The sequence below is a fragment of the Chiloscyllium plagiosum genome, unplaced genomic scaffold (assembly GCF_037043375.1).
Source record: "Chiloscyllium plagiosum isolate Xiang-an unplaced genomic scaffold, Cpla_swu_hap1 HiC_scaffold_22, whole genome shotgun sequence".
In the NCBI taxonomy this organism is placed as follows: Eukaryota; Metazoa; Chordata; class Chondrichthyes; order Orectolobiformes; family Hemiscylliidae; genus Chiloscyllium; species Chiloscyllium plagiosum.
In genome coordinates, this window is record NW_028270160.1 from 51,269,581 (window position 1) to 51,291,350 (window position 21,770).

At 41.6% G+C, this 21,770-nt stretch overlaps 1 protein-coding gene across 2 annotated transcripts in view; it reads left to right on the top strand.

Annotated features, from left to right (window-relative positions):
• Window positions 1-21,770, top strand: part of prkg1b (protein kinase cGMP-dependent 1b) — a 750,557-nt gene that overhangs the window by 113,231 nt on the left and 615,556 nt on the right. For both annotated transcript variants that reach the window (XM_087999056.1, XM_087999057.1), the window contains exon 2: window positions 12,670-12,836. In XM_087999056.1, the coding sequence (XP_087855182.1) occupies window positions 12,670-12,836 (167 nt within the window). The remainder of the gene's footprint in view (window positions 1-12,669; window positions 12,837-21,770) is intronic.

Genomic DNA, 21,770 nt, shown 5'->3' on the forward strand with positions numbered 1-21,770 from the left:
CCAACACTTTATTGCTGATAGGATGGTACTGATGAAGCAGTAATTATCCAGGTTACAGCTTTACTGCTTTTTATGTACAGGACACACCTGGCGAATTATCCACATTTCTGGGTAGATACTAGTGTTGTTGCTGGACTGGAACAGCTTAACCAAGGTGGTGGTTAGTTTTGGAGTAGTATTCTTCAATACTGTTGCCAGAATGTTGCTGGGGACCATAGCCTTTGCAGAATTCAGTATCTTCATTGATTTTTTTGATATCATGTGGAGTGAGTCAATTTAGTTGAAGATGGCATCTAAGGTACTGGTGGTCTCTGGTGGAGGTGGAGATGGATCATCCACTCAGCATTTCAGGCTGAGGATCCATGCAAATGTTTCAGTTTCATCTTTTGCACTGAAGTGCTGGGTTCACCCATCATTAATGATCGGGTTATTTGTGGAGCCTGCTCCAATGAGTTGTTTAGTTGTCCGTCACCACTTGAGTTTGGATTTAGCAGGGCTACAGCGCTTCATTCTAATCTGTTAGTTGTGGGAAACACTTAATCCTGCCTCTTGCATGCTGCTTCTGCTGTTTGAAGAGCAGGTAATTCTGTGTTATAGCTACACCTGGTTGATATCTCCTATTTGGATATGCCTGGTGCTGCTTTTACTGGCCATCTGATTGTGGAGGTGAAGCTATCTCCTCTGGTTTCTTGAGTATTGCCACTAGTATTTAATCAATATATTAGTTTGATTAAATTTGCAGATTACTCTTGTTTGTGACAACCATGGCAGTAAAATTAGAACGTGTTTACTTCTAATTGCATTGTGTGTTTTGGCAATTAGATGTTTCTTGTGACTAATGCCATGTTTATTCCGGCAATAATGGTAATTAGCTTCATTTGTGCCACTGCAAGTTTCTGTCACTCTGATGGATTAGGTTGCAGAAGTTTGTCAAATTCCAGGAGATGCAGGCAGTATTATTGTTTTAAAATAATCATTATGGGAATTGTTTCTATCTGACAACAGTCACTCCATTATAAATTTAGATTTGGATTAAAGTTCCCTGTCACCTTGCTCCAGTGGTGCGTGTGTTTTTTTTTCCCTGGAGTGCATTACCACAGGTTGTTTAGGCTTATTTCACCTGCCTCCTTGATTGGTCAAAACAAGGTTAATTCAAAAATGGAAACCTTCCTCCCAGACCCTGAATAAATTTGTGTTTTAGAAGGAGCCAATTTAAGCAAACTTTCTTGAGTTCTGGGAGTGCAGGTCCATTGTACCTTGAAGGTTGCTGCACAGGTGGATAGAGTGGTCAAGAAGGCATATAGTATACTTGCCTTCATTGGACAAGGTATTGAGTACAAGAGCTGGCAAGTCATGTTAAAATTGTACAAGACATTGGTTCGGCCACATTTAGAATACCGTGTACAGTTCTGGTCGCCACATTACCAAAAGGATGTGAACGCTTTGGAGAGGGTGCAGAGAAGGTTTACAAGGATGTTGCCTGGTCTGGAAGGTGCTAGCTATGAAGAGAGGTTGAGTAGGTTAGGTTTATTTTAACTAAAAAAAAAGGAGATTGAGGGGGGACCTGATTGAGGTTTACAAAATCATGAAGGGTAAAGACAGGGTGGATAGAGACAAGCTTTTTTCCCCAGGGTGAAGGATTCAATAACGAGAAGTCATGCTTTCAAGGTGAGAGGTGGAAAGTTTAAGGGGGCTACACGCAGCAACTACTTCACACAGAGGGTGGTGGGCGTTTGGAATGCATTACCAGCAGAGGTGGTAGAGGCAGGCACGGTAGATTCATTTAAGATGCATCTGGACAGATGCATGAGTAGGTGGGGAGCAGAGGGGTACAGATGCTTAGGAATTGACCAACAGGTTTAGACAGTACATTTGGATCAGCTCAGGCTTGGCGGGCCGAAGGGCCTATTCCTGGGCTGTAAATTTTCTTTGTTCTAAAGAGTGAGTTTATTAGTTACTAAATACTCATAGAATTATAAAAATGTACAGCATAGAAACAGATCATCTAAAACAACCAGATATTCTAAACTAATCTTGTCCTTTTTGCTAGGATTTGGCCCATATCCCTCTAAGCCCTTCCTATTCATGCACCTATCCAGATGCCTTTTAAATGCTATAATTGTACCAGCCTCCACCACTTCCTCTGGCAGCTCGTTCCATCCACGCACCACCCTCTGAATGAAAAGGTTGCCCTGAGATCCCTTTTAAATCTTTCCCCTCTCACCTTAAACCTATACCCTCTAGTTTTCGACTCACCTACCCCAGGGAAAAGACCTTGGCTATTCTCCCCATCCATGCCTAATGATTTTATAAACCCCTATTAAGACACCCCTCAGCCTCCGACACTTCAGCCTCTCACTATCACTCAAACTCTCTGAACACTTTCAATTTTCACAATATCTTTCCAAGAGCAGGGAGACCAGGATTGCATGCAGTATTCCAAAATGCAGAAAAGAATTGGTGCGCACTCGCGTGCACATAAACACGCGCACATACACACACACTACCAGTTTCAAAAGAAAAATAGAGATCAGCCTCTGAATTGTTCATGAAAAGCAGCTAGTTGAAAGTTGAGGCTATTGCATTGGAGGTTACCAAGTGGCATGGACTATTGAACAGTTGATGAGATTCTATCATTCTGATTCCTTCTGACTGTGATTGAATTCCAGTATACAGGGTAAGAGGGAGTCCTTTTTTGCCCTATTTCCTTTTGTCAGGCTGCTAACTAGCTGACTGATAACACTAAGTGAATGAGAGAGAGATTTTACCTGTGGCACAGGTCTGAATATGGAATAGTTCTTTGATTGTAGATTTCTCAGCACACCAACAATTAAACCTAGGCTGGTATATATAAGATAGTACAGTCTCACTAGCACACTCCAACAGTGTTAAATCTGACTTCAAAGGAAAAGAAAGATGAACTGTCTATACTTTGGGAGTTTGCTGTTGAATTGGAGGGGGGAGGGAGCTCCTTGTTATTTTTGTATTCACCAGCGATCACAGTCCAGTCTGTTTAGACCTGCTTTTTTCTGACTTTCCTCACACCTTGGAGGACTTTTTTTTCAAGTCCACTTTGCATCCAGTGGTGTGACACTCTTTGGTCTTTCTCTGTCTCCAAAAGGAGACTTAATTCAACCTATTGCCATCTTTGGATATATCAGTTTGCCTTTGCTTTTTAAGAGAAGAAATAACATTTCGGAATTACAAGTATTAAAAAAAATCCACAGTCCTTGGCTGCTGACCTGTGGTTATGATCATTTTAATACTTCAGTCTGTTTTGTGGGGATTCATATTTTCATTGGTATATGGTTGATAGCATACTGTTAAGAATCACAGTAAGTTTTTGGTCATTTGTCATTTTGGATCTTGTGTAATGTGTGTGGCTCTTTATACAATATAACAGTCAACAAACGTCAATTCATTTACAACATCAGAGATTTGAGAAGGAAAAAAATACAGAAGCCAATTTCTACGAATTATTAAAAAAATACAATGCTTGAAGTCTATTTAAACATTTACATTGATTTCAATGCGACGTTTGAAAATATTTCAATATTTGTTCAAGATCTTGCCATATAACAGGATGTCATTTATACAATAGTAGTCACTGTTAAACTTCTGAAGAAGTCACATTTGACTTCAAGTGCCAACTTTCTTTCTCCTTTGCAATCTGGCGGCAGACTTGCTGGTGGTCTGTGGCTTTATGTGTGTTTGTTAAAGCTCAAATACAATCTCTAACAACGTAAAAACTACTGGTGCCATTCATCACCATGGCACGATTAACAGTTGGCCTAATAGTGAGGTTAGGTATGCTCTGGAATATCCTTTCAACATCTTTGATCACCAAGTCTGGGTAAACCCACACAAACATTTTCATTCTGGTCTTTGTATTGACTAAATGGCCACATTTATCTGAATCCCTCACTCTCAGGACAGGATCCCAGCTTCCCCTTAAATTGAGGTTGTAATCCCATCCTTGGTAATGGTATAGGGACACCTATTCCTGCACTGAGAATGATTGTTCTCCCATGAGAAACCACTGCACAGTTCCTATGGTGGTATGTCCAGTTAAATCTCGACCCCACCTCCGTGTAGCTATGCATTAACTACTAGATGTAAAATGCTAGCTGGACAGAATCCAGGCTTAGAAGTCACACTTCACAAACTTCAACTTTTTTCTGCACATCAAGTAATGTGCTCACCAAATTAACCTGAATTAAATATAATCATTACCTGTTCCCTAGCTTCATCTTAGTGTCCTTCCACAGGAGAGGCTGAACAGGCTGGGACTGTTTTCCCTGGAGAGTTGGAGGCTGAGGGGTGACCTTAGAACATAGAAAAATACAGCGCAGTACAGGCCCTTTGGCCCTCAATGTTGCGCCTTATAGAGGTTTACAAAATTATGAGGGGCATAGATAGGGTAAATAAACAAAATCTTTTCCCTGGGGTCGGGGAGTCCAGAACTAGAGGGTATAGGTTTAGGGTGAGAGGGGAAAGATATAAAAGAGACCTACTGGGCAACATTTTCATGCAGCGGGTGGTACGTGTATGGAATGAGCTGCCAGAGGAAGTGGTGGAGGTTGATACAATTGCAACATTTATGAGGCATTTGGATAGGTATATGAATAGGAAGGGTTTGGAGGGATATGGGCCGGATGCTGGCAGGTGGGACTAGATTAGGTTGGGATATCTGGTCGGCTTGGACGGGTTGGACCGAAGGGTCTGTTTCCATGCTGTACATCTCTATGACTCTACTAGATGATAGTAAATGTTTATCATGCAGCTGTACCACCTCTCCTGTATCTCAAGCTGTTACTGCCAAAGCAACAGTATCTCACTGCCTCAGCTGACCCTATAGCTCCTGAATTTTCAATTGTATATGCACTATGATCAGTGGCATGGTAGCTCAGTGGTTAACACTGCTGCCTTACAGCACCAGGGACCTGGGTTCGATTCATGCCTCGAGCGACTGTCTGCATAGAGTTTGCACATTCTCCCTGTGTCTGCGTGGGATTCCTCCCACAATCCAAAGATGTGCAGGTCAGGTGAATTGGTCATGCTTAATTGCCCATAGTGTTAGGTGCTTTAGTCAGGGGTAAATATAGGGTAGGGAAATGGGTCTGTGTGGATTACTCTTCGGAGGGCCAAATGGTCTGTTTCCATACTGTAGGGAATCTAATCTAATCTTCCTGTGTGATAGGCTGACCATTACCTGGAATGCAGCTTAGTTATCCACCAGACCCTGCTCAACTTTCAAATATAGGTCTCTAAATCTTTGTTTACATCCTTTTCTATGTTGAGGGGTGCTTGTGCAGCTTCCACTGTTCTGCTTAACTGCAGAGGTGTCTGTTTATCTTTAAAGTCCCTCAATTTGACACTTGAGCATTCTCATAGACCCATAGAGATCTACTGCACACTGTGTATGCCTTGGCATTGCATGTGTGCATCTAGATATTTGTTACATGTTAGGAAGATTTCTGTCTCTACCACCCTTTTCAGATTCCTACCACTCTGTGAATTAAAAAAAAAATTACCTCACATCCCCTCTAAACCTTGTGTCCTTTTCCTCAAATCCATGCCCCACCCCTGTCATTGATTCCTCCACAAGGGGAAATATTTCTTCCGGTCTACTCTGATCTCCAGCATCTGCAGTCCTCACTTCCTTCCTGTCTACCTTGCCTATGCCCCTCATACTTTTGTATATCTCAGTCATGTCCTCTGTCAGTCGCTTCTGCTCCAGGGAAAACAATCTCAGTCTCTCCAGTCTCTTTTTATATGTGAAACTTTCCAGCCCAGGTAGCATCTGGTAAATGTCCTCTGCACTCTCTCCAGTGCAATCAAATCCCTCCTATAATGTAGATTCCAGAATTGCACACAATTCTTCATCTTGGGCCTAACTAACATTTTATACAGTTCCAGCATAACCTCCCTGATCTGATGTTCTATGCCTTGAATCGTGAAAGCAAGTATCCCACATGCCTTCTTTACCACCTTATCTACCTATCCTTCTATCCTAAGAAATAGTGGATGTTTACAGTAAGGTCGCTTTGCTACTTTCTTACTAGGGTCCTACTGTTCACCATACATTCCCAAGTGCATCATCCCTCACAAAAATCACTGAATCCCTACAGTGTGGAAACAGGCCATTTTGTCCAACAAGTCCACAGTGACCCTCTGAAGAGCATCCCACCCAGAGCCACTTTTCAGACCCTATCCCTGTCACCCTGCATTTCCCACAGCTAACCCACCTAAACTACGCATTGCTGAACACTATGGGCAATTTATCATGGCCAATTCACCTAACCCGCGCATCTTTGGATTATGGGAGGAAACTGGAGGAAACCCACACAGACACAGGGAGAATGTGCAAACTCCACAAAGTGTTCCCTGAAGTTGGATTTGAACCTGGATCCCTGACACTGTGAGGCAGCAGTGCTAACCACTGAGCCACCTTGGATTGAATTCCATTTGATACTGCTCAGCCCATCTGACCAACCCATTTATATCATGCATAATTACTCTCTGTTCACACTAGTAAATTCTGTCTAGTTCTCTTATAAGGGTACGTTTGTTTGATGGTCCCAAACCTCCAAGCTTAAAACTCTCTTTCCTTTCTTTTCACAGCAGTTTCTGGAAAATCTTTGAACACAATTGCTGCCTTGATATATCTTGAACAGTCCAAATACAAAAGCTTTCAGTGAAACATCAGTGCCTGCCACAAACCAAGTCAAATTCTCCAGATCTTGCCTTCCCCCACTCTGGCATCTATCAGCTCATAAATGTTGTGATCCAATTGTGGCTTTGGAATACAAATCATTTTGTCTTAACCTGGTCTCATCTGAGCCTCTGGGAGATGCATGTCTTTCAGTTCCCGCAGAGCAAGCTGTCTCTTTTCACACTAAACTTGGTTACTGCTGAAATTGCCCTTTTTTTGCCCAAACAGTCTCTCTCACATCTTTCAGACAAACACAATATTTGGTAGTTTTCGGAGCACTGCTCCTTCATCAGACAACCACCTGATGAAGGAGCGGCGCTCCGAAAGCTAGTGCTTCCAATTAAACCTGTTGGACTGTAACCTGGCGTTGTGTGATTTTTAACTTTGTACACCCTAGTCCAACACCGGCACAGTGGTTAGCACTGCTGCCTCACAGCGCCAGAGACCCGGGTTCAATTCCCGTCTCAGGCAATTGTCTGTGTGGAGTTTGCACATTCTCCCCGTGTCTGCACGGGTTTCCTCCGGGTGCTCCGGTCTCCTCCCACAGTCCAAAAATGTGCAGGTTAGGTGAACTGGGCATGCTAAATTGCCCGTAGTGTTAGGTGAAGGGGTAAATGTAGGGGAATGGGTCTGGGTGGGTTGCTCTTCGGAGGGTCGGTGTGGACTTGTTGGGTTGAAAGGACTATTTCCACACTGTAATATTTTGTAGAACTCCCAAAACTTAAATTTCCCATCAAGTCACTGCTCTACCTCTAACTACAACATTTAAAAGCTGTTTGGACATATTCATAGGTAGGAACGGTTTAGGTAAGTATGGGCCAAATGCAGGCAAATGGGACTATTTCAGTTTAAGCATGGAAAGATTGGGTTGAAAGGCCTATTTCTGTACTGTATACCTCAATGACTGTGCTCTTTGACCCAGAGTGTGTCACAAACAGGAGCAAAATAGTACACGCTAAGGTCAAATGTAGCAGTCAAATTGCAGCGGTGTAAAATTATTCTGTTTCTTAAGAAGAAAATCAGATATAGGAATTTCTCAATTTTCCTATGTCTCTGGGCTTTTGTAAGCTTGATCTCCAGCCTCCACATATAAAACTCCCTGCTCACTATCTCTCTTAATGCACAACTGCCCTCAGCAGCCCTTTGCATCAATACAATGGAAGCATCGACTGAGGGATGGCCATGATTGGGTTGGTCTGCTTGTTGACCCTTATCCCCACACCCTGGGGGAATACTGTATTTTTACTCTGTCCCATTTGTCACTACACAGTTCAAGTGAGAAATCTCATTCTTGCAAATTAATTCAATAATGTGGAAGGATATTTGGCTTGGAAAGTTATGATGTGGAGGCTGAGTGGGTGGAGATAAGCAGCATCAAGGGGCAGAAAATATTACTGACAGTTGTCTATGGGCCCATAAACAGAAGTGGAGATGTAAGAGAAAGCATTAAACAATAAATCAGAGATGCCTGCTATGAGGTACAACTGTCATCATAGGTGATTTTAATTTACATATAGCTTGGAAAAACCAAACGAGCAATGATATTGTAGAGAATGATTTCCTGGAGTGCATGCACAATGGTTTGTTTTTTGGACAAAATTATCGAGGAATCAACTCGAGACCATGTAGACTGGATACTGTGCAATAAGAAAGGGTTAATTAAGAGTCTTTTAACGTGGGGTCTCTTGGGGAAGTGTGAGGATATGAGGTGCGCATTGCCAAGAATGGTTTGAGGAACCTTACTTAAGGGGTTGATGGTGGATACACGATGGTTAATATTTACAGAACATTTGCATGAATTGCAACAATTATTTATTTATTTTGGCATAGAAATAAACAGGAAAAGTGGTTCAACTATGGCATGTGAAAGAAATTAGGGATAGTATTAGATCCAGAGACGAGACATACAAAATTGTCAGAAACAAACATACTTTGGTGTGAAAGACAGTACATTATTTAAATTGTGATATCTTGAAAGTGTGGATGTACAAAGGGATCTAGGTGGTCATCGTACACCCATAAATGAAAGTAGACAGGCTGGTGCAGCAAGTCATTAGGAAGGCAAATGGTATATTGGCCTTCATTCCAAGAGAATTTGGGTTCAGAAGTAGGGAGGTCCTACTGCAGTTATAGAGACCCTTGGGGAAACCACACCAGGACTACTGCTTATAGTTTTAGTCACTCTACTTGAGAAAGGATATACTTGCCATAGGGGGAGTGCAGAGCAAGTTCACGAGACTGTTACTTGGGATCACAGGACTGTCCAATGAGAAGAGATTGGCTCAACTGGGCCTGTATTCATGAAGTTTAGAAAAAAATGAGAAGGGTCCTGTTTAAAGTGTGTAAAATTCTCACTGGGCTGTACAGACGAGACACAAGAAGGATATTTCTCTTGTTTGGGGAGTCTCAAAGCAGGAGTCATGGTCTCAGGATATGGGATATGCCATAAAGATTGAGGAAGCATTTCTTCAATCAAAGGGTCGTGAACCTATAGAATTCTCTACCACAGAAGGCTGTGGAGGCCAAGTTACTAAATATGTTGAAGTGTGAGATGGATATATTTTTAAATATTAATAAAGGCATTGAGAGGTATAGAGAAATTGTAGAAATATAGCATTGAGAAAGATCATCAGCTATGATCATGTTGAGTAGTGGTGCAGGTTCAAATGGCCAAATATCTCTACTCCTGCTTCTAGTTCCTTGTTTGAAGTGGAATGAAGAGAACCCTCCTTTCATCATGGTGCAAACTTAGGGTGGTGAAACAGGGGTCACCCGTTCTCCAAGACTTCAATGGACTTTAATACAGCTCCTGGTATTTACATATGTACAATGCAGTCTTAGGCACTGGGCTCAAGATGGGCAATTCAGATGTATAGTAGCATACTTCCCCAGTATGTCATGTTGGAAGAGGACACACTTCAGTAAGATGGAGACTGAGAGTTTTATTCAACTTGGTCACATGGTTTGAATCTATTAAAGGTTTATCTCACATCTCATGTGAGGCATAATTAAAGTGGTGCACAGGAATATTGGAGTATTCCAGGACTACTGCCATTATTCAGTGCAGAGTGTTTCCATTATGGCATTCACTGAATCATGTCAAAATACAAGGTCATTCAAATTCAATGTGTAAATTTGAGCGAAGTGATCTTTCACTGTTGCAACACTTTTCTAGAATAGTCATAAAGTTACAAGACAGTTCAAGTCGTCATTGTTTTGTTTCTTCAATATTGCAGCTGCATATTATTGCCTTTGGGACCAGCATTAATTGCTGCCTGACTTTTCATCACAAGCAGTATGTCTTGTTCTTTGGAAATCTATTGACAATTCTAATGGAGCTGTTATCACAAAATGGACTCCAAACAGGAAATGGTAATCCTCCATAGTATAATTGTTCAAAAAAAAGTTTCATAAAATTCCAAGTGAAGATAAACAAATCAGCATTTAATATTTTAAAATGATAAATGTTAGGATCTGTCTGTTGATGTTTACTTTAATTTTACTGTGAACTAAGCAAATATATTGGAAATGAGACAAGTACTTGGAAGATAAATTTTAAATATCTCTCTTCATAACAACAAATGCACTTCAGAGTCTTCCTAGGCGGAAGATGAGGCGCTCTTCCTCCAACCGTCGTGTTGCTATGGTCTGGCGATGGAGGAGTCCAAGGACCTGCATGTCCTTGGTGGAGTGGGAGGGGGAATTGAAGTGTTGAGCCACGGGGTGGTTGGGTTGGTTGATCTGGATGTCCCAGAGGTGTTCTCTGAAACATTCTGCAAGGAGGCGGCCTGTCTCCCCAATATAGAGGAGGCCACATTGGGTGCAGTGGATGCAGTAAATGATGTGTGTGGAGGTGCAGGCGAATTTGTGGCGGATATGGACACATTGTGGCAGGTCCTTGGACTCCTCCATTGCCAGACCACAGCAACACAATAGCTGGAGGAAGAGCGCCTCATCTTCCGCCTCGGAATCCACCAACCACAAGGGATGAACTCAGACTTCTCCAGTTTCCTCATTTCCCCTCCCCCCACCTTGTCTCAGTCCCAACCCTCGAACTCAGCACCACCTTCCTAACCTGCAATCTTCTTCCTGACCTCTCCGCCCCCACCCCACTCCAGCCTATCACCCTCACCTTGACCTCCTTCCATCTATTGCATTTCCAACGCCCCTCTCCCAAGTCCCTCCTCCTACCTTTTATCTTAGCCCGCTTGGCACACTTTTCTCATTCCTGAAGAAGGGCTCATGCCCGAAACGTTGATTCTCCTGCTCCTTGGATGCTGCCTGACCTGCTGCGCTGTTCCAGCAACACATTTTCAGCTCTGATCTCCAGCATCGGCAGTCCTCACTTTTTCCCTTCATAGAAATATATCTGCCTTGAAAGCTGCAATTGTTTCAACGGTCAGAAAATGCGGGGGAGGAATTTTCTCAACACAAGTTATTTCTACAAGTTGATGTTTAATTTAAAGTGCAATGCTATGGATCTCAAGGACCAATGACTTTTTTTTTGCAGTTTTTGTTTGGTTTGGCCATCCCCAACAATTTCTTTGCTTGCATTACCTTCCTTCATTGTCTTCAGTCTTTGGAGTACTTTCACGATTCCCTACTGTAAATAGAGCATGCGCCTACACTTTGAATTGTGCTGGTGGACTCTAAACATACTTTCATATTGCTTATACCTTTCAAGTGGTCTATGGTGTCAGTAATGATTTTACCCAGTTCAAACTATTACACTGGGTTATTTTCTGATTTAGAGCTGGAAATGTGTTGCTGGAAAAGCGCAGCAGGTCAGGCAGCATCCAAGGAACAGGAGAATCGACTTCTTAGAAGGGCTTATGCCTGAAACGTCGATTCTCCTGTTCCTTGGATGCTGCCTGACCTGCTGCGCTTTTCCAGCAACACATTTTCAGCTCTGATCTCCAGCATCTGCAGTCCTCACTTTCTCCTATTCTCTGATTTACCCTTTGTACAGCTGACATTTGCCTGATGCATTGCATCACTGTACAGAAAGAGGGGCTGATATTTTAACATCAAGTTTATCTCAGTAAAATGTATTGACATTTGTGTTTCCTCTTGGATTGTATTTTTTATAGCCAGAGATGATTTCTATTGTACTGAGATTCTACTTTAAATTAGGCACATTAGTCAAGATGAAAGCAATTAAATCACCATTAGGAAGTGTGTTTAAATCAATGAAGAGTTACAGATGGTGGCATTGATATTTTCAGGCTTTACTTCCAGGCTATTATACAAACATTTGAATATTCATCTTCTGAGCAGAAGTAAACCATTCAACCCCTTGAGCTTGATCTGCCATTTAACAAGATCACGACTGACCTGAATGTGAACTGAACTCCACATACCTGTCTGTCCCCAATCAACTTTGATTCCCATGTTAATCAAGAACCTATCCACTCCTGCTTAAAAATATTCTCTTAGTCTGCCTCTACCATTGTCTGAATAAGAGAATTCTAAAGCCTATGATTAGCATCAAAAATAGTAATTTAACTCCAGACCCATGTGGAATTGTGGGATCACAGAGCAACTGAGGTGAATGATAAGGATGCATTTAAGGGAAAGCTAGATAAACATGACTGGAGGGAATAGGAAACTATGCAGGTAGAGATAGATGAAGGAAGCTTGTGCTGATTATAAAGAACAGCACAAACCATTTGAGCAAATCATCTTTCTCTGCAGTTCTATTTAATCCAACCATATAAATTATTGTGACTCATTAAAAGGGGATAAAAAAGGTCTAATCTCTTTTCAAAAATTGCCTCTTTCTATTTTTTCCCCAATATTAATTGTAAGCAACATTTCATAAACACCACTTACTGTTCATCCTGTTTGGATGGAGTTTGCAAACTTCTTTGTGGCAAGACGTTTTCATTCTTTTTGCGACTGGTGTGCTGTTCATTAGAATTCCTGCTGATAACTTTCATTTTCTTTAACTTTAGGTCCAAAGAACTGATTAAGGAAGCGATCCTGGATAATGACTTCATGAAAAATCTGGAGTTGTCTCAGATTCAAGAAATTGTAGACTGCATGTACCCAGTAGAATATGCCAAGGACAGCTGTATTATCAAAGAGGGTGATGTGGGATCTCTGGTTTATGTAATGGAAGGTAAGTTATTTGAATTTTTAATACTGTACCAACAGATCTAAAGGAGTCTGCACTAGGACTGCTTGCCTCATAATAATCACTTTTATGTTCATTGAGTAAATTGCTATTGTTTTTCTTAAATCCTTTACAATAAAAATTAGTTGTGGAGTGGTTATATTAGGAATGGATTTCCTTTGCAGAGTAGAAGGAGGAAATAATTCTGCAATATGTTTGTATTGTTTCCAATACAGTATATCGTTATTATAAATGAGGGCTGCATTTAACCATTATCACTTAGGCAGTAAACTGGCCAAGCTGATCATCCACTTGCTATGAGATCTTCTTTTCAATTTATTTATTGAAATTATTGCAGTTCCATTTTAATGAGTCACAGTAATTTACATGGTTGGATTAAATAGAACTGCAGAGAAAGATGATTTGCCCAAATGGTTTGTGCTGTTCTTTATAATCAGCACAAGTTTCCTTCATCTAAATCTACCTGCATAGTTTCCTATTCCCTCCAGTCATGTTTATCTAGCTTTCCCTTAAGTGCATCTTTATCATTCACCTCAGTTGCTCTGTGATCCCACAATTCCACTTGGGTCTGGAGTTAAATTACTATTTTTGTGCTAATCATAGGCCGGTGTTGTCGGCAATCACTTTCTGTGAAGAGAGCTCCTGGAAATATTAACATTAGTAGTCTCTCCTTGTCCTGACTTTTGAAGGATTGTGTCAACCATGCAAAAGCAATTTCATTTTAAAGTATGTGCTACTAATTCAACAGTCACAATGGAAAAGTATGTGCTACTAATTCAACAGTCACAATGGAAACGAGAAATATACAATTTGGGGCAGCACAGCGCCAGGGACCTGAGTTTGATTCCAGCCTCGGGCAACTGTCTGTGTGGAGTTTGGAAATTCTCCCCCTGTCTGCGTGGGTTTCCTCAGGGTGCTCTGGTTTCCTCCCACAGTCCAAAGATGTGCAGTTTAAGTGGATTAGCCATGAAAAATGCAGGGTTACAGGGATAGGGTAAGGAGGTGGGTCTGGGTGGGACGCTCTTTGGTGGGTCAGTGTGGACTCAGTGGGCCAATTGGTCTGCTTCCACACTGTAGGATTTCTATGATTACAAATCACTGAGCCACCATTTATGTATCTAACACCTACATAACAGAAAACAGTCAGTTGCCCATAACATCAGTTATACTCTCAGCTGCACTATGCAGTTAACTGATAATGAAGGAGTTGTGAATGCTAATCCTCAGCAATTGGCTGACTTAGGGGGTAATTTAATTGTGAGAACATCGTAGACAATTGCACTGTTTCAATTAACTATTGATTTTTTTCAATGTTGTCTTATTGCTTAGGATTAATTAAGTTAAGGAGGAAGGAAACTTTTAGCATCAAAAAAAGGATCTTATATCTCCTGTTTTGAAATTGGACAACAATGATTATCCAGCATTTTTACGCCAAAAATGTTCTTGTAAGGACTATGCTGTGAATTAGGAATATAGTATTTTTTGCAATTTAGTGTAATGCTAAAGTAAAATTTGATCAAACTACACCTTTTGGAAAGATATATCCAATATAAAAAATGATTCTGTACACCCAGACATTCAGTCCATTTAACTTGTTTGGCAGCCTCGTGCCTTTTTAAAGATTGCCAGTTCACTCCAAATCAAAGCCCAATTGTCTGTTTTCCATTGCAAGTTGTTTTAGATTTGTAAATAATCATTCCCTCATTGCTATCTGTGAATTAGTGTGATCAAAAAGGCTGAAGAATGATTTCTGGTGTGACATACGTACAAATGTTGGGAGAGAGGTCTAGTTTCTCCTCAATAAATTTGCAGCTTTTGGTATTAGTTCAGATTTAGGATAGCACTGTCCTCCAGAGTGTCTGCAAGGGTAGTTTAATTTGCATCTCTTTTAGGCTCTCATCTATGAGGAATGTGTACAAGATTAACTTTGTGTGTGCAAGAACATCATAGACCCATTCTTCCTATATGAGTTTGAGTTCATTCTCAAGACTGTCAATGCTTGTAATCTCTCTATTCATACTGTCACTGGTACCTGAAAATAGCTTGCCAGTTTGATGCCTGTGCAGGGGTATGTCTGCCCTAGACTTTTGTTGCTGACTCCCACACACATCATGGAAAGCTGCCAATCATTGGTTAGAACCTACAAAACGGGACAGCTGAGGCACCAATAATTCCACTAATGCTGTACAAAGGATTGCTTTAACCAATAAACAGAAGTGATCCACACATCTGTTCTCTGCTCAGTCAGTATGCTGTTCTCAACAGTTGTGACTCTGCCATTAGTATACTGGGTTCAACTGAAGGCATGGGAAGTAATTATGACCGAGAGCCTTTCCCTCGCTGTGGCCTTGCAAGAGTGGTTAGAGGTTTCAACTTCACAAGATCATTCTGTACTTGTGATGCCAAGTCTGAACCCAGCATACCTGGGTACTGGCCAATTTTCCCTTCATTCCATTGACGTGATGATAGGGCATGTTTGAATGCCCATGTACTTTCTGTTCCAGAACACACACTGCAGGAAAGTAATTCAGATGAAGTGTTGACCAAGAATGGTGCTAACGTTTTTCAAATACTAATGGTGCGCTATGATGTATTGATTATTTGACCCAACAAGTAGGACACAAAAGTTGAACATAAATTCCGGAAGTCTTAAGTTCAAAACAAATTCCTATTCTAATTTCAAGTTCATATTGCTGTTTAAAGTGTTATCTTTTAACCTTTAGCTTATGCATTTTTCTAACAATGCATGGCAGTTGCATCACATTGAAAATGCATTTGCAACGGAATGGCTTCTTAAGGGTTGTTTGCAGTTTTTGTTCATGTGGAATTTCACAGATTTAGTTCAGGAGAGTAAATAAATCCAATGTACTATTGCCACAGTTTCTTGGAATGTGAGCATTGTCCCAAAACCAAGAAATATCAAATCTCCTTCATGTTCTCAAAGAAAAGACTAGGTAAAGTCCAGATGCTAGATCAGAAAGTGGATAAATAGCCACCAAAATCATTATCAAGCATTTCCTGAAGACTTGTTTGAGCTGGATTGGCCCACATTCTGTGACCTGACTATACTGCCATTCTTTGAGGAGAAAGTGAGGTCTGCAGATGCTGGAGATCAGAGCTGAAAATGTGTCCTGCTGCGCTGTTCCAGCAACACATTTTCAGCTATACTGCCATTCTCCTCACCCAGGTAATAAAAGTTGCGACTGTTAGAAACATGAAGATTCCACCTTCTCAACCTCCCCCCTCCTTGGCTGAGGCACGGTGACTCTCGGGTTAAACCACCATCAGCCATCTTTCTCTCTCATGAGAAAGCAGCACTGTGATCATCTGGGAGAATGGCAACTTTATTAGGAAATTTAATAGAAGAAAAATTCTTAAAGGCTGTGAATGAACCAATATAATAAGGACACAAATATGAACCCACGCTTTCAGACATTATCAGCGCAATCAGCAAATGGCACAAACATTTGAAGTTAGAAACTGTATTTTGTAGATCTGATTTTAGCCAGGACAATAATATGTTGATACTAAACAGTCCCATTGAAAGAAGTGGTGCTATCTACTGAAAAGCTGCAGCTGTGCATTTATGAGGCACTTGAATGGATGTTTAATATCCTTTATCAGGATGGTTCACGCATGTGGGTCAACATGTTTCCATCATAGAATGAAACAAAATACACCAAGAGTTAATTCCATTTGAAATGGGAGTACACTTTGCTCCAAGCTGAGCAGGAAATTGCTGCTGAGAGAAATGTGGTTCTGTCTTCTTTGCTCTGTGGACCGCAAGTTGTATTTCACCAGAATCTCTAACCTAGTATTAGTATATATCAATCTTACATTACTAGCAAGCTGAGGTATTGAACCTAATTCAACAAGGAGTGGAGGAGGACATGCCCAGGCATTCCTGGAAATGAGATGTCAACAACAGAAGCAACTTGCTATAAACGGCTAAAGCAATCCCCCAACCAACTGGTCAGATTAAAAACTCTGCAATCCTGCCACATCCACTTGTGAATGACAATGGCAACAAGACAATGAGTTGGAGGAGGAAGCTCGACAAAGCATCCACTCCCAATGATGGAGGAGCACCAATGCACAAAACAAGGCAAAAACTGCTCACTATCATCTTCTGCAAGAAATGCCAAGTGAATGAATCATCTTGGCCTCCTCCCAATTCTGAATGTCAGGCCTTGTGCTTTGTTCCCATTTTAGCATGGGATGAGAATCTTGCTGGAAAGACTGAGAAGGTAATTGCTGTTGAGAAGTTGATGGTTAGCAGGCCACAAAGTTGACTTAAAGACCACGGGGAAGAAACATCGGGATCTGACATGAAGGGAGGCTGCCAGAGCTCCTTAGTGCCAGGGTTCTATTCCAAATAATCCGAATGCAGTATCTTGTCCCACATTTCAGCTTTAATGGCGTCATAAATTCTGGATTTTTTTTCAAATAGTGTAATGAGGACAGTTGTTGGAGGAACTTGCTATCCAGGCCAAATTCCTAGGCAGCTCTAATAATGTTGCTAGTTGTCATGGAGATAGTAGCAAAAAAAAATTTAGAGAACATTAACCAGGGGGACTGAATAGCAGCATCTGCTGTGGTACTGGAGAAAGAATGAACAATGATAATAACCTTGAAGTAGAACAGTTACAGTGGCAGAACAGAAAAAAATGTGAATCACGTAAAACTTGAGTTTGGAGTCATAGAGACACAAATCCCTTCACTGGCTCATGGTGATGTGCTCCGTTACTGTGTTAGGGACATTCCAGGATTAAAAGGGAACACTAGATATTTCTACTTTTAATTCATTCACAGGATTTGGAATGCCAATATATCTGTTGTTGATTCTTCTTTGTCCTCCAGAAGGTCTTAAACCACTGCAGTCCACGTGATGTAGAGACATCTGCAGGGCTGTTAGTAAGAGAGTTCAAGGATCTTGACCAAATGATTATGAAGGAATGGTGATGTAATTCCAAATCAGGATGGTGTTGACCTGGAAAAGAGCTTGCATGTGTTAGTGTTGCTATGAAGCTGCTTCCTGTTAGCCTTGAAGGTTAATGTGTTTTTTGTGTAAAACACCACTGCCAGTATAACATATCTGCTTTCCTTATGTTAGTTAAAAATCACACAATACCAGGTTATAGTCCAATACGTTTATTTAGAGGCATTAGCTTTTGGAGCGCTGCTCCTTTATCAGGTGGTTGTGGAGAATAAGATTGTAATCTTATTCTCCACAACCACCTGATGAAGGAGCAGCACTCCAAAAGCTAGTGCTTCTAAACAAACCTGTTGGGCTATAACCTGGTATTGTGTAATTTTTAATTTTGGACATCCCAATCCAACACTGGCATCTCCAAATCATTCCCTATGTTAGTCCTTGTAGCATATACCATAAAGATTTTGTTCTTATTGAGAAAGATGTCTTAATGTTTATTAATGACCATAAGACATCGAAGCTGAAGTTAGGCCTTTCAGCCCATTGAGTCTGCTCCACCACCGAATGCAGTCATGGCTGATCTCATAACCTTCAGCTTCACTTGTCTGTCTTTTCCCCCGCAACCCTTGGATTTCCTCATTAATCAAAAATTTGGCTATCTCAGCCTAGAATGCACTTGAAGACTCAGCGTCAATAACCCTCTGTGGGAAAGAATTCCACAGAATCCCAATCCTCGAGAGAAAGAATTCCTTCTCATCTGTCTGAAATGTGATACACCTTAGTCTGAGATTATGTTGACTGGTCTTAGACTCTCCCACAAGGGAAAACAACTTTTCCAGATCTAACCTGTCAAGTCCTCAAAGAATCTTGTATGTTTCAATAAGATTGCCTCTCATTCCGCATATTCCAATGAGTACAGGTCCAATCTACTCCATCTCTCATCATAAGACAGATCTACATACCTGGGATCACCCTAAGGAACTTTCATTGGACTGCCTCCAATTCCAAGATATCCTTCCTTAGGTAAGGGGCCCAAAACTATTTACAGCATTCCAGCTGTCTTATAGTGAGTGCCATGTACAGTTTTGGCAAATTCTCCCCATATTCCATTCCCATTGAAATAAAGGCCAATATTCCATTTGTGTCATCGCTTGCTGAACTTGGATGCTAGTTTTTTTGTGATTCATAGACAAGGCCTTAAATCCCTCGGCTCTGTTGCTGGTCTTTCTCCATTATAGTATTTGGCTTCTCTATTCTTCCTGTCTTTGCGACAGCAGGTATTACATTGCTGTAAGATCGCAGACTGGCATTTTGTGTGGTTCCTGTGCTTACTGCATGGATCAAAAGGTACAGTAATAGCAAACAGGCTGTTACTTTTAGTCTAGATTAGAGTGGTGCTGAAAAAGCACAACAGGTCAGGCAGCATTGAAGGAGCAGGAAAATCGAGGTTTCGGGCAAAAGCTGAAGGGCTTTTGCCTGAAACGTCGATTTTCCTGCTCCTCGGATGCTGCCTGACCTGCTGTGCTTTTCCAGCACCACTCTAATCTAGACTCTGGTTTCCAGCATCTGCAGTCCTTGTTTTTACCTAGGCTGTTACTTTTACTACAGCTGTCTCTACTGAAGGGGAGGCAGGTACTTTTTTTAATAGGAACATCACCAGATTGTTAAAAGGAACATTGCCTGCTGATCTGAGATCTGTGCAATAATGGAACACAGACTGCATCTTTGGAAGGTGGCAATCACTATCAAGTCTGAAAAGATTCACCAGTATATCTTGCATGCATATACACTGCTATTACAGTGCTACTTTGCATTAACCATTCACTCACTCCAACAATGATTGGGATTTGCACACGTGGGTCTTTATCCCAAATATTGTTGAGCTCCTTTAGTGATGTTGAAGCTGCATTCATTCAGGCAAATGGTGATTATTCCATTCCACTTCTCTTCTACCTTGTAGGTGGTGGACAGTTTCTGGGGAGTTAGGAGGTGAGCCTCTGGTCTGACCTGTAGCCCATAATGTCTATGGCTAGTCCAGTTCAATTTCTCATCAGTGGTAGTCTCCAGGATGTTGATAGTTGGGGAGTCAGTAATGCCATTGAATATCGAGGTAAGATGATTAACTCCTCTTGTTGCAGCTGGTCACTGCTTGGCATTTATGCAGCATGAATGTTAGTTATTTCTCTTATTGCCTCAGTTAAAGCTTGAGTGTTGATTGGGACTTAGTGTCTATGTGCGTGAACAGCTTCGTATCTGAAGACTTATGTTCGTTTCCATTAATAAGCGTACTGCTGTTTTTGGTATGCTCTGGGTTGAACCCTTGGCTCACTGGTTACCAAGCAGCAACTTGCAGTTTGTGTTTGAATATAATTTTGTTGTTGTTGATGGCCTCACGGACTTCTATTTTTAAGCTGCTGAAGCTGCTGTGTGTGTGTCCACTGTAGCATGGTGGTAACAGCACAACCCAATAGAGATTAAGGTGAGTTTGAAGATGGACTTCTGTCTTCATAAGAAGTGTGGTGGCTGCCCCACCAATACTATCATGAACAGATGCATTTGCGACTGGTAGTTTGGTGTTTAGTTTGAATGGCTAGTGATTCATCAGCTAGGAGCAGTGACAGGAGGAGGTTTCCTTGTCTATGTTTGACCTGATGCTGAGAATTCATGGGGTCTGAAGCCAATGTTGAGAATTCTCAGGCCACTCCTTCAGACTTTATACCTAATGCCAGGCTTTCCTGTTGCTGGGACACAAAATGCACAGGAATAATGATGGTCATGTCTGGACAATGGAAAGAGTGATTTGCTGAGTATGACTGTGTCAGGCTGTTACTTGATTCATCTGTGGGACAGCTGTCCCAATTTCTGCACAAGTCCAGGATGTTAGTGAGGAGGACTTTACAGAATTGATTGGGTAATGTTCCAGTTCATTTATTGATGTCAAATAGGAATATAGGAGAAACAGTTGAGCAGATGACTGACACCTGAGACAGTGCCTAGCTTGTAATATCCCTTTGGTATCTTTGCCCAGCCTAGTGTTCCTTAACCGTGCTACTCCAGTGACTGGATTCTGGCTGGTGGAAAGCTGTTCATGTCACACAACCACCTGATGAAGGAACAGTGCTCCGAAAGCTATTGCTTCCAAATAAACCGGTTGGACTATAACCTGGTGTTGTGTGATTTCTAAGATTGTCAGACTGTGAGACTGCAAATGTTTTTGGAGGATGATGTTGAGCAAGTCTCATCCTCTGTGGTCCAGCTTCAGACCACACCACACCAAGTTGGAGCAGCAGAAGTGTGGACTGGCTAGCTGGGAGATTATAAGAAGGACACTGGCGAATGGCTACAGTGGGGCGCATTGTCATCCTAATAGAGGATAGTAGGTCCTCTCTTCATAGAATCACTGCCAATCCCTCAGGGCATTTATGTACACTGCCATCTGCAGGCTGACCCAGCCAAGTGTTCATTTCCTACCTCTAGTGATACCTTACCAACAATGCTGGGTGGAGGATATAGTTATGCAGATAGCCTGCTCATCAATCTGTTCAGCCCCCTCCAAGACCTGAGTGATACTCCTCTCCATGATAGTCAGTATGGTCTCCTCCACATTAGGTAAAAGATGCAGCCAGGTTTGACTGGCTGAACAAGTGAAATGAGTCAAAAGAGTGTCCTACAATATGCACAGCAAGCCTTCAGCATTCAATTATCCAAATTTCAGATTATCGAAACAAGATCGCAAAGCCTAATGCTTGGCTATACTTTGTTATCCGGTATTCATTTATCCAAACGGAATACTCTCCGCCTGTGTCGCTCACATAATCGGGTTTCCTCTGGACTTGGCTGATGCAGTTGATGCCTGGATGGTTGCAGCTCTAACATCACTCAGGGATCGGAAACGATCCAAGACAAAGCAGTCGACTTGATTGGCAGGCCCTCCAGCACCCCAAACATTCACTCTCCCAGGGCTGACATGATAAAACATTGACAAA